The 17,081-nt window shown below is 40.9% G+C and overlaps 1 protein-coding gene across 1 annotated transcript in view; it reads right to left on the reverse strand.

Annotated features, from left to right (window-relative positions):
* The window catches only part of MYO1E (myosin IE), a 233,336-nt gene that overhangs the window by 118,350 nt on the left and 97,905 nt on the right, over positions 1 to 17,081 (reverse strand). Inside the window, exons 2-3 of the mRNA XM_030814491.1 lie at positions 13,682 to 13,825; positions 2,515 to 2,604 (exon numbers count right to left, since the gene is read on the reverse strand). Of these exons, the coding sequence (XP_030670351.1) occupies positions 2,515 to 2,604; positions 13,682 to 13,825 (234 nt within the window). The remainder of the gene's footprint in view (positions 1 to 2,514; positions 2,605 to 13,681; positions 13,826 to 17,081) is intronic.

Consider the following 17,081-nt stretch of genomic DNA (forward strand, 5'->3'; position numbering starts at 1 on the left):
AGTGAGACCTTGTTTCAAAAGAAAAAAGAAAAGAAGAAAACATTTAGACCGAACTTAAAATATGTAAGGAGGCAGCTTTAGGCTAAACTTAACAATTCCCCTCTCTTGTTTTTTTTTGTTTTTGTTTTTAAATAGAGACGGGGTCTCACCATGTTGCCCAGGCTGGTCTTGAACTCCTGGGCTCAAGTGATCCTCCCACCTTGGCCTCCCAATGTGCTGGGATTATAGGCATGAGCCGCCACGCCCAGTCCAATTTCCCTCTTTTGGTCATCCTCTCAATTTTGAGATACTGACCAAAACTTTAGGCACTGATGTCACTCTGTCACCGTTGTAAAAATGTACTTATTCTCAAATGTCATTGACAAATAGCAGAACAGTGGGGTTTGTAAGATGGGAACAAAGACTTTAGGTTACTTTTTGTAAGGGTTAGAGTAGAGCGGACCTCCTCCTGCTGGCATCTCCTGGTCTGTTTCTTTAAAGTTTTGATTATGTCACATGTAACATGAGTGACTCCATGTTGGTTTGGTCTGGTCTGTCAGGGGCTAGTGCATGAGATCAGTCCAAAACAATGGACTCTCATAATTTTGTTTAAAAATTCCCCTCTTTAGGTCAGGTTCTCACTTCGGTGAGAGTGTCACCAAAACTTAGGCCTTAGCACCCCTCTCAGTTACCATCATTTTGGGTTTCTGGTCTCAAGTGTACAAACATCATTAATGACTCTTTGAAAATGAGAAAGTAGAGGACTGTAAGAAAGACAAGAAGATGGAAAATGGAAGGAAATGGAGTGGAAAGCAAGCTATGGGCAATGGGAGAAAGTCATTGCCCAGTAAGGCTTCAACGCTGCTGAACTGTCATACTTGACCTTTGCATGTCACTCTATATTTTCCAAACTGGTTTCCTATCTGTGGTCTTCTTGAACCTCTCAGCTATCTGTGAGAAAACTACAGAGTGGGCATTTCCTTTACCTGATTCTTCCCTCCCCTGAGACTCTCATTAGGACCTGACTTCAACTCCTAGCTCCACCACTCAGTAGATTTTAGTACTTCACCTCTCTGAGCCTCAGTTTCCTCATCTGTGAAATGGAGATAGATGTTATGACACAGCCAGCATCCAGGGCTATTTTATTATTGCTGCAAGTATAACATAGTACATGGCACTCAGTAAATACCAGTTTTACAATAATCTGTTACCATTAGCAGTAAAATTGAGCATACTTTTTAGAAATTCTACATTTCCGTAAAGAGAACACTTCAAAAGATAAATGGTCTAAAAGGGACGTGTATACAGCAACCCTTTTCAGAAAACTGGAGAGAAACACACATGCACAGCACTTCCATCTACAGTGCCTTGGCTGTCAATGAGGACGCCAAGCCAGCTCTGTGCGCCTGCTGATCAGGGCACTAGGGCAGGGCCAGCCTCTGCTGACAGTGTTTCCCTTGTGCTGGGCTCCCATAAAGGCAGCATTATCAAAGGTCTTTCGCGTGGCAGCCTCCTTCGGCTCCAGCTACCAGCACCATTCATCTGGCAACAATGGGGTGGGCTCTTGCTCTGGGTAAATTGCCTTCCACTTCAACTGATGAATTTGTGTGGGCTCTCTTTTGTTTGCTTTTTAGGGGTCAGGATTAATGAATACTCTTGTGCTTCTGCTGCGGAGGGAAGGAAAAGGAAAGGAAAAAGATGCAGAGATGGGGAGGCCTGGGGAAGTGACGAACCACAGAATAAAATATATTAAGGAGAATTACAGCTTCCATTTTTACTATACAACTGAAATGGCTATGGAGCTGATTATGAATAGGAACCAGGGTCAAATTAATAAATGAAGTAATACGAGATTCATTTTTCATGTTCAAGTCATAGTCATAGTTTAACAATGGTTCTGATTCTGCAAATCAGTACCCATTGCTCAATTTTTTTACCCATAACTGATTTTTATTCCTTTGATTTTTGTGGCATATGTGGAAACAGGAAGATCCCTAAGCTGTAGGTCCTACATCCCATTTAACTAATTTTCTTTGCAAATAAGGCTCAAATATTAGACAGTCCTAAGCTTTTTTGAGCTCTGCTCTAAAAAGCAGATCATCGGCCAGGCGTGGTGGCTCACCAGAGGTCAGGAGTTCAAGACTAGCCTGACCAACATGGTGAAACACCATCTCTACTAAAAATACAAAATTAGCCAGGTGTGATGGCACGTGCTTATAATCTCAGCTACTCGGGAGGCTGAGACAGAAGAATTGTTTGAACCCAGAGGGCGGAGGTTGCAGTGAGCGGAGATCATGCCATTGCACTCCAGCCTGGGCAACAAGAGCAAAATTCTGTCTCAAAAAAGAAAAAAAAAATAATAAAAATTAAAAAAAAAAAAAAGCAGATCATTAAAAATCAAACAATGTCACTTAAGTTTCTCCAGTAAAAAGTTCATAATAGAAAAGTACAAAAGTACTGCTAACTTCAAGAAAAACCATGTCTGCATCATAAAAGCCCAAAATAAGGCAGTAATTTATGTGACACGTAACTTACCGCTCCTTGGTACATTTCAATTTCCTTTTCCCCAAAATATGGCATCTGCTTGAAAGGGTTGACCGAGATTAATACAGATCCTATATATGTCTGAATTTAAACTCAGTTAAGGTCCATCATTAATCTTCATAGCTACGCATTTTTCAAATTAAGTAACCAGATGTTATCAAGAATTCGTAATGTCTATCCAAGTGGAAAGCTTGTGTACTTGTTTTCTAAAAGATTACAAATAAAGACAAAAGCCATCATCCAACTAGCACAGGCTTTGTTCCTCCTAAGGAAGAGTAATAAATTTAATTACCAAGGTGCTACAAAATGAAATCATTATTTTAAATGAACTAAAGCACATTCTTTCAAGATGGGTGACACGTACAGCAAGGAGAAAAGAAAACAAAGCAAAAATGGCCAAGCAGTGAAAAAAGCAGTTATCAGCCCTCCCCTCAAATGATATGCATTTTTTCCTTTGAACTTTCGTATCTGTTAGGTACACTAAAAACATATTCATCAGCCAGGCATGGTGGCTCATGCCTGTAATCCCAGCACTTTGGGAGGCTGAGGTGGGCAGATCATTTGAGGTCAGGAGCTCGAGACCAGCCTGGCTGACATGGTGAAAACCCCGTCTCTACTAAAAATACAAAAATTAGCCAGGTGTGGTGGCATATGCCTGTAGTCCCTGCTACTGTACTCAGGAGGCTGAGGCAGGAGAATCGCTTGAACCCAGGAGGCAGAGGTTGCAGTGAGCCAAGATTGTGTCATTGCACTCCAGCCTGGGCAACATAGTGAGACTCTGTCTCCAAAAAAAAAAAAAAAGAAAAAAAATCATCTACTTATTTAACAAATACAGGGATAAGATGAACTAACAGCTCTGTTCTCCAGAGGCTTAGAGGAATTAAAAGGCATCAATGAGGTAATTTTCTGGCCAGGTGCAGTGGCTCATGCTTGTACTCCCAGCATGTTAGAAGGCCAAGGGGGTGGATCGCTTTAGGCCAGGAGTTTGAGGCCAGCCTGGGCAACATAGCAAAACTCCATCTCTAAAAAAAAAAAAAAAAAAAAAAATCAAAAACATTACCCTGGCATGGGGGCATGTGCCTGCAGTCCCAGCTACTTGGGAGGCTGAGGCGGGAGGATTGCTTGAGGCCAGATCAGAGGTTACAGCAAGCCAAGATCATGTCACCACATTCCAGCCTGGGTGACAGAGACCTTGTCTCAGAATAATAGTAATAATCATAAATAAGGTAGTTTTCAGAGAAGAAAATTATAAACCCACCTACATCAGGTTTAGGGAAAGAAAGTATTATTTCTGCTTGGGGAATACAAGATGGCCTCTCAGAGAGGCTATGCTTATGCTGGGCCTTAAAAATTTTACACAACACATTTTAATATACCAAAATAAATGAAGACTTATGATCACATGAAAAATATTTCCACTTATTCATTCAACAATCAACTAATTTGAATTGGGTGCTTACTTAACATGCCAGGCACTGTTTTAGATGTTCAGGATATAACAGTGAACAAAATAAACAGAATATATATAACTTCTTGACTTCATGGAGAGAATATATATAACTTCTTGACTTCATGGAGAGAATATATATAACTTCTTGACTTCATGGAGAAAAAAAAATCTAAACAACAAACACACACAGAGACATTCAAAACTGTTTCTTCCAATGATCAATTTCGAGGTGTTTAGAAATTTTACAAATAAATTGTTAAACAAAAAGTTATTTACAAATATATAGTTTTAGATAAAGACTTAAAACTACGAGATTTCCTCCCACAGGGGGACATTTTTATATTTACATATTAAGACCTGTGTACCATGAAAGCCAGCCCAGGTGTTCAGTCAGATTGGCTGGTGCTGATGGAGATAAAATAGGACCTAGCTGATAGTCTCACTATACTTAAATGAAATAATTATAAAATGCTCAGTACTGTGAGCATAGCACATAGTAGTGGCTTTTCCTTAATTAATATCCTCTAAGGCACATATTTTATCATCTAATATCTGAAATCATGATGCATGTTTCAAGTGCGGCTTAACATGCCAGGTGCTGTTTTAGAGGCAATAGTATGTTAGTTTCTATTAGACACAGTGTTATTATTATTGAATACAAATCAATGTGAGATGGATCATATAATCATGTAATTTTTTTAAGGATAATCTTTTAGATTATTGTATATATACAAAGGTAAGCATGCAGAATGACATGATTGTGATTTTACTTCTCTTTGTCACTGACCAGAAAGATCTTCAGACTTGAAGGGGTGGAACATGAATTGCTATTAGGGAAGATGAGGTGGTTTTAAGACCACTTCAGCGGTGCCCAGTTCTGGTCTAAGGGCAGGCCATAGTGCTAAGAGAAAATGCTGATGAGACAGTGAGCCATAACTGAAAATTACTGAAGAGTTATGGAAGCAGGGCCATGGAAAATGTATTCCCAATTGCCAAAGTCAGATGAGGCCAATGATAGATCAGTGAAAATTTAGGACACATATATGTACTGTTAAAATTATCAAGCAGGTAAGACGTCCATGACGCCATAGCCAAGACTCAATAAGGGGTGATAAAATTAATTAAACACATACACATTTACATCTTAGCACCAAATAACAACCTATTTGACTTCAGGTTGACTATCCCTTATCCAAAACGCTTTTGCAGATTGTGCATTTTTTCATATTTTGGAACATTTGCATTACACTCACCACCAGTTCAGCATCCCTAACCCCAAAATCCAAAATCGAAATGCTCTGAAGAGCATCGCGTCAATTATCAAAACATTTCAAACTTTGCAGCATTTCAAATTTGGAATTTTCAGATTAAGGATATTCAACCTGTACAGGGAAACTGAGGCATGGAGAAATTTTAAAAGTTGCTTAAGGTCACACACTATAAGTGGCAGAGCTATGATTCAAACTCAGGCAGTCTGGATCCCACGCCCATACTCTTAATCAAAAGCTAGAATGTCTAAGATAAGCAGGTACTGTTGTGTTAATATTATTATTGGTAGCCAGATTTAGCAAATAAAAACACAGAAAACTAGTTAAATTGGAAAAGAATGAAAACAAGAATTTTTTTAAGTATGTCCCAAATAAGTATGTTCCCCAGTAATATTTGGTACATACTTACAGTAAAAAGTAACTTGTTATTTATCTGAAATTCAAACTTAACCAGCAGTCCTGAATTTTATCTGGCAACCCTAAATTGGCAGCCTCTTCTAAGTTAGATTCTGTGATGCTTTGCATACTCGAAAACCTACTTCCCTTAGGTGGATTTTTAAAGTATCTTTTCTAATTGGTAAGGATCTAATCAAAATTGAATGAATGAGCGGGGTGTGGTGGCTCAAGCCTGTAGTCCTAGCACTTTGGGAGGATAAGGTGGGTGGATCCCTTGAGCTCAGGAGTCCAAAACCGGCCTGGACAATCTAGTGAGACCTCATCTCTACAAAAAAATTTTTAAAAATTAGCCAGGCATGTTGGTTGGTACGTGCCTGTAGTTCCTGCTGAGGTGGGAGGATTGCTTAAGCCAAGCAGGTCGAGGTTGCAGTGAGCCATGATCATGCCACTGCACTCCAGCCTGGGCAACAGAGCCAGATCCTGGCTCCCAAAAAAGAAAACAAACAAACAATTAATGAATGAAGTAATAATGATTCTTATGGTAAACCCAATTTTAAAGAAATACAGCACTGCTAGAACCATCTTCACTTCAGAAGAGGAAGATGTTTATTTCCTGTCTACATCCATCCCCAGGGAAAAACAAACAGGCAAATAAGCTCCTTCCATGGAGGAGGGTACTCCTTCCCTTAGTTGTAAAGGGAATGTGGTTACTGCCGCCTTGTCCTAGACAAATTGATCACTGCACACAAAGAATAAAGGGCTGCCCTCAGGACAACAGACAAAGGTACCACCTCCCCACCAATCCCTTGGTTACTCAATGAATATGAATTCAGTTGCATATGAGCTCCTAAAGTAACCAACATTTTAAAAACTGTTAATCTGCTATATAAAGAGATATCTCATTAAGTCTTGATTTTTCACCAAGTAGATTACATAAATTCTGATTAGGGCCTGGTTAAGGAGATATTCAGGAAAAAAACAAAAACAAAAATTTATTTTGGACTATTCTAGGCCAATCCTGAATCAATGACTCAGAATGAAACGAAGAGGGAAATTTGTACCTGCTCCCTAAATTTATCAGTAGGGTTCTTGGGGATAATACTATTTGGGAAGATACCTGAAAAATAAAGTTTGGTTTAAAATGGCTGTTTCTGGTTGGGTGCTATAATCACAACACTGTGGGAAGACAAGTGGGATGATTGCTTGAGTCCAGGAGTTCAAGACCAGCCTGGGCAATATACTGAGACCCCATCTCTTAAAAAAAAAAAAAAAAAATTGCCAGGCATGGTGGTCTTCACATGTAGTCCCAGCTACTTGGAAGGCTGAGGTGGGAGGATCACTTAGGCCTGGGAAGGCAAGGCTGCAGCGAGCTGTGATCATGCTGTTACTCTCCAGCCTAGGCGACAGAGCAAATAAAATAAAAAATAAATTTAAAAAAAGCCTCAAAAAATAACATGGATGTTTCTACAGAAAAACTAAGGAGAATTTAATTGATTTAAAGAAAATAAACATATTGTAGTTATTTCCGGTGAGAGTTTGGAATAATTGTTTAACTAAACAATTCTCACCTTTTCCACCTTGCTATGTCTGCAGAGGCCTTAGCTATTTTCCGGAGACCTGTGCTCTCCTGCTGGTTTGGGAACGCCAGGTAATTCCAACAATGTTCACTCCCACTCCTGTTGCATAATTCAGGTGTGCCTCTGGGAAAAGCTGTTCGGATCATTGTCTTTACCCACATAATCCTTGGTGGTGAAGGTGTGGCCTAAGGTTAATTTTCAAACTGCATAAAGATATGAAGGTATGATACCAAAAAACAGGAGGAAAAAAATATCAATTATTTAAAAGAGTCTGGGAGACAGAAGAAACCCAAGATATCTTTAATTGATGGGTTCCCAAATGCCTGTCCATGGATCTATCAGTTTTCATTGACCTGCAGCAAGAATGACAAAAAAACAAACAGTGCACTGAATTTTTTATAAAGCATAATTTATTCAAAATAAAGAAACGGTCCTTTATTCTTAGATTATGTCCTTCCTATGTTTTTGGTGTAAAAATATTCTTTCTTTTATGAAACGTGATGGTAGTACAACTTCCAAATTTTGTTTTTTGTTTTTTTTTTAGATGGAGTTTTGCTCTGTCACCCGGATAGAGTGCAGTGGTGTGATCTCGGCTCACTGCAAGCTCCGCCTCCCAGGTTCACACCATTCTCCTGCCTCACCCTCCAGGGTAGATGGGACTACAGGCACCCGCCACCACGCCCGGCTAATTTTTTACATTTTTAGTAGAGACGGGGTTTCACCTTGTTAGCCAGGATGATCTCGATCTCCTGACCTTGTGATCTGCCCGTCTCGGCCTCCCAAAGTGCTGGGATTACAGGCGTGAGCCACCATGCCCAGCCTCAAATGTGTGTTTTTAATAGTCTTATTAGGCAATGCTAAGAGTTGAACTTTTAAAAGCTTTTTTTTTTTTTTTTTTTGAGACGGAGTCTTGCTCTGTCACCAGGCTGGAGTGCAGTGGTGCAATCTTGGCACACTGCAACCTCTGCCTCCCGGGTTCAAGCAATTCTCCTGCCTCAGCCTCCTGAGTAGCTGGGACTACAGGCATGCGCCACTAGGCCTGGCTAATTTTTGTATTTTTAGTAGAGACGGGGTATAACCATGTTGGCCAAGATGGTCTCAATCTCCTGACCTCATGATCCACCTGCCTCGGCCTCCCAAAGTGCTGGGACAACAGGCATGAGCCACTGTGCCCAGCCGGTTAAAATGTATTTTAATAGTCAGTGAATTTCCCAAAACCACCTATGCTGGTCGAGTGGACTTCCCTGGGTTCATCCCTGAGGTGGCACAGGGAGGTGAGTTGACTTCCCCAGAGTCACGTGGAGAATGGGTGGGCCGGAACTCGAGGCTTTGGCTCCATCCTGGCGTCTGTCTTGATATATAGCATGCTGCCCCTCCAGTGAACTGGATGCCAAGGGCCAGACCTCACTCGGAACAACTACGCTGCTTTGAAATCTAGTGGGCCTGGCACGAAAGTCTGGACTCCTAATTCAAGGACTAAAAATGCCAAACACACTTGAGTGCGGTCTTTGAGTAAAAACAAGTTTGGAGAAAGTTGGACCGAATGAACACAGAGTGCTTTGCACAGGAACTCTTTCCGTCAGCCAAGTGGTCAGAAGTGCTCTCTCCCCACGCACAACAGAGAACACTGTAATGTTTTCCGCATAGATCTTACAATGTAATTGTAAAAAGTGTGGCAACATTGATGACAAACAGATGGCAAATTAAACCTTGTCATAGGACAAATAACTCAAAAATATGGAGTTTTATTGGTAAACAATGTCAGCATTTTCTTTTTTTTTTTTTTTTTTTTTGAGACAGAGTCTCGCTCTGTCACCCAGGCTGGAGTGCAGTGGCGCAATCTCGGCTCACTGCAAGCTCCGCCTCCCGGGTTCACGCCATTCTCCTGCCTCGCCTCTCCGAGTAGCTGGGACTACAGGCGCCCACCACCACGCCCGGCTAATTTTTTTGTATTTTTAGTAGAGACGGGGTTTCACCGTGGTCTCGATCTCCTGACCTCGTGATCCGCCCGCCTCGGCCTCCCAAAGTGCTGGGATTACAAGCGTGAGCCACCGCGCCCGGCCAATGTCAGCATTTTCTAAGTGGATTTTTTTTTCCTAATGTAGAAGAAATGTGCATTCAGCCTGAATGCATTAACAATCCATCGCCCCAAATGCTGACTTTCAATACAAGACAATGTAAAGGAATTAGATATAGAAGGGATAAAGTGAGCAATTTTATAACTTAATGTGAAATCAAGTCTCTTCTCGTCTTAACAATTAAACATAGGAGAGGAAAAAACACAACTCTTACTTACAGTAATGCCATTCTATTATAATACTCCCTTAACATTGGAGTGTTAAAGGATGCTTTTATCACTTAGCAGAGGAAGATTTGCGGCAGAGCCCTCATATTATTTCATAAACATCCATCAAGCTTCCTCAAAGCTGAAAGCTACTCTGTGCTAATGATAGAAAGCACATTTATGCTGAGCTTCCCATATATTGAGTGGGTAGAGATTTCTAAAACATAAAGTCATTAGCGGTCAAGTAACTCATTTCCTTGGTAGAACACACGATTAGTCAGTCATCGATTCAAAGGCATGAATTCAAAGGCGCATAAACGGCCCTCTCTGTGTGAGTCATTTAAAAATTCTGTTGTCTGAATTTAAAAAGCAAGTCTTAATAGTCAACAAATTGTCAATGAATACTTAATACAATGCACCATGCCAAAAATTATGCAGGAAACCAAGAAATACATGAGGCAGGATGATGCCATTTTTATTAAAATTAATAAGAAAGCACACATATGCATGGCCATATGTGGTTAAACTGAAAGCTCTACACCAAGAGATTAATAAGAACTAATCTTTGGTGATGAGTTCTGGGTGACTTCGGTATTTTCCTTTTTGCTTGACTGCATGGTATGAGCCATGTTAAATAAACCTATATTGCTTTACAGGGTTTTTATATGTTGCTTTTTGAAGAAGATATACAAGACATAGTCCCTGCTTCTGGTGTTTTGGGAGTAAACAATCGTGATGGGGAGGAGTGAGGCTTCCTGGAGTTAGGAGGGACTGACTACGGACATCATTTGTTTCTTTTTATACTCAGCTTATCAAAAAACCGTTATTTCCATCTTTACAATGCAGTAAGTTCAGCCCACATTCCAAGAACATTTCAAAATATAATTTGTACAACTACTACATTCAGTGGAAATGAAGACTTCTATGGGCTTGTCAATCCTCCATTTATAATGGTTTCCATGGCAAAATGCATTTTAATTTCCAATAAACAAGTTTACAGTTGAATTTTTGGAAAATAACTCGGAAATACGGGAAGCACTTACACACCTGCCCTAGTGCGTGGTAATGACTCATACTTACTGTTTACTTGCTGCATTCTTTATTTCGTTTCACCCTACAACAGCCTTATGTGGGAGATTTTATTATTACTCCCATTTTACAGGTACGGAAACCAAGGCACAGAGGTCACAAAACAATACGGTCACCAAATCTATGCAGAGCAAAGTTTGAAGCCAGACAGTCCAGATCCACATCCTGCCACCTAGCTCCTTCTCATCAATTATCTGCCAGGTTTCATGTGCTGTGGGTGCTGCATGTAAAAGTGATTAACATTTTTTTGACAGTGATAAGCCAACATAAAGTAAGCATATTTCAGTATTTTGACCAAATAAAATAAAAACCTGCAACTGAACATAACTGCTTTTGTACAATTCAATTAAATGAAGCTGCTGGGCACAGTGGCTCACGCCTGTAATCCCAGCACTTTGGGAGGCCGAGGCAGACGGATCACGAGGTCAAGAGATTGAGACCATCCTGGCCAACATGGTGAAACTCCGTCTCTCCTAAAAAGACAAAAATTAGCTGGGCGTGGTGGTGCACGCCTGTAGTTCCAGCTACTCGGGAGGCTGAGGCAGGAGTGAATCTGGGAGGCGAAGGTTGCAGTGAGCCAAGATTGCGCCAACTGCACTTCAGCCTGGCAAGAGAGCAAGACTCCATCTCAAAAAAAAAAAAAAAAGGAAACCCTGCACAGGTATCTGGAGCATAAGTCGGCAAATTTTTTTCTGCAAAGGGCCAGAAAGTAAGTATTTGAGACTTTGCAGAGAGTCTGTTACAACTACTTAGCTCTGCCACCATAGTGTGAAAACAACCCTAGACAGTAACTAAACAAATGAGCATGGCTGTGTTTCAACAAAACTGCTGTCCAAAAAATGGTGGTAAGATTTTGTCCGTCAGCCATAGGTCGCCACCCTGATCCAGAAGTTGTATAAGTAAACAATAATGTAATGTATATTTCAAAATTGCTGAGTATAGATTTTAAATGTTTACACCACACACAATAAGTATGTGAAGTGATGGATATGTTAATTAGCTTGATTTTATTATTCTAAAATGTACATACATATTAAAACATCACATTGCTAGGCGCGGTGGCTCATACCTGTAGTCCTAGCACTTTAGAAGGCCAAAGCAGGTGGGTTGCTTGAGCTCAAGAGTTTGAGACCAGCCTGGGCAACGTGGTGAACCCTATCTCTACAAAAAATCAGCCAGGCATCGTGGTGTGTGCCTGTAGTCCAGCTGCTTGGGAGGCTGAAGTGGGAAGATCACCTGAGCCGGGGAGGCGGAGGTTGCAGTGAGCTGGGATCATGCCACTGCACTCCAGCCTGGGTGACAGAGGGAGACCCTGTCTCAAAAAAAAAAAAAAAAAAAAAAAAAAAAAAGAAAAAAAAATCACATTATATCCCACAACTATATACAATTACTATTTGTCATTTAAAAATACAATAAATTTACTTTTTTTTTTTTTTTTTGAGACAGAGTCTTGCTCTGTCACCCAGGCTGGGGTGCAGTGGTGCAATTTTGGCTCGCTGCAATCTCTGCCTCCTAAACTTAAGCAATTCTCCTGCCTCAACCTCCTAAGTAACTGGGATTACAGGCATACGCCACCATACCCCGCTAATTTTGCATTTTTAGTAGAGACAGGGTTTCACCATGTTGGCCAGCCTGGTCTCAAACTCCTGACCTCAAGTGATCCACCCACCTCTGCCTCCCGAAGTGCTATAAAAATAAAATAAATGTTTTAAATGATGCAATTATAATGTAGCCAATAAATCCAACTATATCTGTTAATCCTTGAAAACAGAGGTTCAGAGGTTTAACTACATAGATATTGGTAAAATTCCCTTATAGTAAATAAGAAACAGCAGAGTACTGGTCAGAATGGTCCAAATGCCTTGGAATAATGCTGTTAATTATTTAATAGTATTGTATGCTAAATACCTGATAAGTTGAACCCCACCGCCCCCCCCAACTTACCAGTGATGGGAGAGGCAGCCCCTGCAAAAGTTATTACTGCAAAGGTTCCAGTGCTTTTAGCTAATAGTCAAACAACCAGTTTAAGTAATCATAATAAGCCACTGATGTGAAAACTATTCTTCCCCAAGCTTTTTGGGTAAAAATCTAAGATGTATATTACATCAGTAGCAAAGACTCCACTTTTTAATAGGTCATCCATGATACCATACTTTCAGAAGGCACTATTGGCATCAAAGTTAAACTTTTTGGTACTATTGTATAGATTTCACACAGAGTTTTGCATGTCCATGACTAACTCTCACAATAGTTCCACCAGTATATCTTTACATAGTTGCATCAAACGCAACTCCTGAATCCTATAGGAACTTAAGCAAATACCACAGTTCCCTGTTGATAATGAAGTCAACCCATATTTGAATCAAATTTCCATTCCGCATTTTTTAAAGCCCCATAAAAAATGGCATCTGGCAAGCTAAAATTGAAACATAAAGAACAACTCAAGAACGTCAGGCATTTTCAATAGTCGATCTTCACTTCTCACATTTCCTTTAGTAAACATTAAAATGCAGAAAAACTGGCAAAATTTTTAAGCCTTTTAAGTGCAGACTCAAATGTCTCTGCTTTGCAGTCAGGATGCATTATTGATAGAACTCTTTGCAAACTAGGACTTCCTCTAGGAAGAGCAGAGGTTTTAGACACCACGTGCATGACTAGAGCATGTCAAAGGGACAATATTATAGATTAAAATAGATAAATACTGGCTGCATTTTACTTTGTGAAATGCCAGGAGAATAACCGGGCATCATCTTTGGCCTTTGCACAGCCTGAATCAAGTGACATAAACATACAAAACCTTATTCTGAAATGGTGAAAACAATGCGAGCACAGCATCTGTTCGGACTTTCAGATAGCTCTTCTCAAGCCAGGAATAAAGCCACAAGTTCAGTTTTTATTTTTTGTAATAGAGATGGGGTCTCCCTGTGTTGCCCAGGATGGTCTGGAACTCCTGGGCTCAAGCAATCCTCCTGCCTCAGCCTCCCAAAGTGCTGGGATTACAAACATGAGCCACTGCACCCAGCATAAAGCCACAATTTAACTGTGGACACTGTAATATCACTTAGAAACGTCCAAAGCAGCCAATAAAGGATACAAAAATGTAGTCATCCATGTATCTCTTCTTCAGATTCTCCACGATGGAGCTCTCTGTGATCTTGGACAGTAGCACCATGTCGTCCACACCACTGTGCTTGACATTGTGGCTTTGCCAGTGGTACTGGTAGGCACCTTTGCTTCCCTGGGAACATAAAACACACAGTTACTAGGACAGTTTGTTCTCCCCTGTAGTAATAAAGAGAAAATGCTGTTAATTTCCCAAATATTCTTCAAATAAAATGTAGCAGAAAGAGTAGTGCAGAGAAAAATTCTGCAATCAATAAGATGAGGATTCAAGTTCCAGCTTTGCTACCTACAGACTAAGCAAAGTGGGCAAAAGCTAGTTAAGCTCACTGTGTCCCTGAAGTGACACAAAGTGACTTCTCTTTTCTCATTTGTAAAGTGGGAGACAGACCCATTTCACAACATTGCTGTAAGGATTAAATAAAATAACAAGTGTGAAGTGCTAAACAGTGTCAGGAATACAGCACAACACATGGTCGATAGTCTCCGATGAGACTATCCTTCAACCATACTGTTGTGTTGAATTTGTCAGTGAAAATAAGCAACGACATAGAAACTTTCTAGTCTCATTTTGCAAATTACGTGGCAGAATCCAGAAGTGGAAAGAATATGTATCAAACAAAGGCTATGTCACACGGTCATAATTTGTCAAGTCATCTAAATTATTTTCCCTTCATAAACTTATCACTGTCATATGTGTAATACTGGCTTTCCATATTCAAAAGATAGGCTACATTTTCATGACTGATTACTGCTCTAATAACGAGGATGTGGACAGGACAAACGAAACGAGATCACAGAACACGCCCAGGAGAGGAAGGCCTCATCCCCACGTGGCCCCCTTGGGTAGATGAAGTTGTGGCCCTCATCTACGTCTGGGATTTTTCAGCTTCACACCAGGGGCGGCCTCTGAACACTCTGTGGACTGCAGGGCTTCCTTTCATTTGGCATTTCTGTAGTGGGGTCCCCCATGTGTTCAGCTATGTGCCAAGTTCTTATGGCACACTTGGGGAGCTTAAAGTCCTATGAAGACACCTAGATAATGACGGAACCAAGTGACTCAGGAGCACTTGGGGAGCTGAGCACTTGGGCAGTTCAAAGTCCCTTGAAGGACACCTAGATAATGATGGAACAAAGTGATTCATGCATCAATAACAGTCAACATAAACACACACAAAATGGGTGTTTCAGGAGTGGAGGGTAGGCCACTTTGTCCTGGGAGAGGCAGAAGAAATGACTTCCCAGAAAAGGAGCCATTTGAAGTAGGTCTAAGATATTTAGAATTTGCCGGAGGAGACCAGAGGAGGAAGGACATTCATTATAATCTACACTTATCAGCAAAAAAGCTAATAAATATGAAGTAATGGCAAATATTACATGACAATATTAGAAGATCCTCCCTTACCTTCAAATGCTTGCATTCTACTGGGAGTGTTGCCAGTGGGTAAGTGCAGTGGGCACTGAACTGGGTGAGCCTCGCCCCTGGCCCCTCCCTGCTCACTGCTTGGAGGACTTCGAATGAGGGAGAGAAAAATTCTAAATAAGGATATTTAGAAAGGCCAACTGCTCAGACATCAAAACTAGGATGAAAAAAGGGAAAAGGAGGCTTTTTGAGAGGAGAAGATGAAAAGAAACGAGATGGAAGCCATTTCAAATTTTATTTTAAAAATTCATTAAATGGTTTACTTTTTTTTCTATGGGAAACATAGATCCTTTGCTAAGAGCAAGTTCTAAGAAGCTCTGGGAAAAGCCATCTTTTAAAATCAGCCAAGAAGGAGCTACCACAGGAAAAGTGTACAGTGTCGTGGGCTCCTGCTCTGGAAAGGGATTATGGAAGGCTTGCCACCCATGCTGTCTTGCATAAGGAAACTCTCTAGATCTGGCATTCTCAGAACCACATGCAGCATCAATTCTACAAAATTACCTCAGAACTCACCACTCCTTCTTCCCCTTGTGGCAAAGCAGAAAGAGAAAAAAGCACTGGCCACAGCATGACTCACTAGATTTCCATTGAATGCCCATGGTCTACTTCCAGCCGGATAATTCCCAGTGATTCCTCCTCTCCTCACCTCCCCCACCTTTTCCAGCTTTCTGGGCACCCACAGTTACTCTGCACAGAAAACTAGGGTCCCAGAGTAACCAACCTGCAGATTGGTTGGTTGGTTTTTAACCCCCATAGACATCTAAAAATGGAAGCAGAGTTGAACAAAACACAAGGGCTGTTAATAAGTAGTTATTCAACTTCTATAAGGACAAGAAACAGAGAAGCTCTGTGTCATGGTGTGTATGTTTGTACTGATCCAAAGAAACTGCCTTCCTAGCGTAACCCAAGTTTGTCTCAGTATCAAACCCATCGGTCTTTCTCTGTCTCACTGCACAGAGACACATTCCTGACTGCCCCACCTCAGAGGCTGTTTCCTCCTTTTTCTCATGGTAGTTATTTCCTAGCAGAAAAGCACTCACAGTGGAGTTCATTGATTCTCATAGTTCCAAATATCACTGGACACTGAAGATTCCTAGCTCCAGTCTCTAATGCTCGAAGAGGACTCATTTTCCAGTCTGCTATCTACAACAAGGTGACAGTGGTTACAATATGCAAAGGAATTAGTTATTTGATTTGTGGAGGGTGTTCTACTTACTACTGCAAGCAATCCTAGGAGACAGGGGTTAACATTCCTGTGCCACAAAGGAGGAAACAGATCTCCCAACTAGTAAGTAGCAAAAGCCAAGATGTGAACCGAAGATTCGATGACTGGGGACGCATCCAAACGCGGTTTCTTCACAGTCTCATACATGAATGAATGACTTATTGGATATTTCTACCCGTTAAGTTTAACATGACAACGGAATGACAGACTGTCTCCAAAACCAAATGTATCATTAAAAAGACATATAATTTTTATTCATGACCACCTCCTCTTAGCATTAAAGACTAAAACACCAAAGTTATTTTTGATTTGATACATTTTTTATATCCAATAGGTCACATATCAGTTTCTGTCTCTCTCTCTCCCCCTCTCCCTCTCTCTCTTCCGCCCTCCCTCCCTAACTATCTCCCTTCCCCATCTCTACCTCCCTCTGCCAGGCAATTATAATTACATATGTGAACTCATTCAACTTTCACAACCATCCCTCCATACTATGTATTACTATCTCTATTTTACTGCTGAAAAAACTGTAAACTGCCCAAGGTTTTCTGATGATAACTTCTGTCTTTAGTGACCACTCCTCACTATGGGTTTCTTCTCCCCACTCCCCTAAAAACCCACGCAGATGAGGCAAAGGGAGAGAGGAAAGAACCTGGAGGTTGGAGCAACTCAGAGCCTTTGGGAGCACCTGACTTGCCCAGCTCATCAAGGACAAGGTGGATCAAT

The sequence above is a fragment of the Nomascus leucogenys genome, chromosome 6 (assembly GCF_006542625.1).
Source record: "Nomascus leucogenys isolate Asia chromosome 6, Asia_NLE_v1, whole genome shotgun sequence".
NCBI classification, from domain to species: domain Eukaryota; kingdom Metazoa; phylum Chordata; class Mammalia; order Primates; family Hylobatidae; genus Nomascus; species Nomascus leucogenys.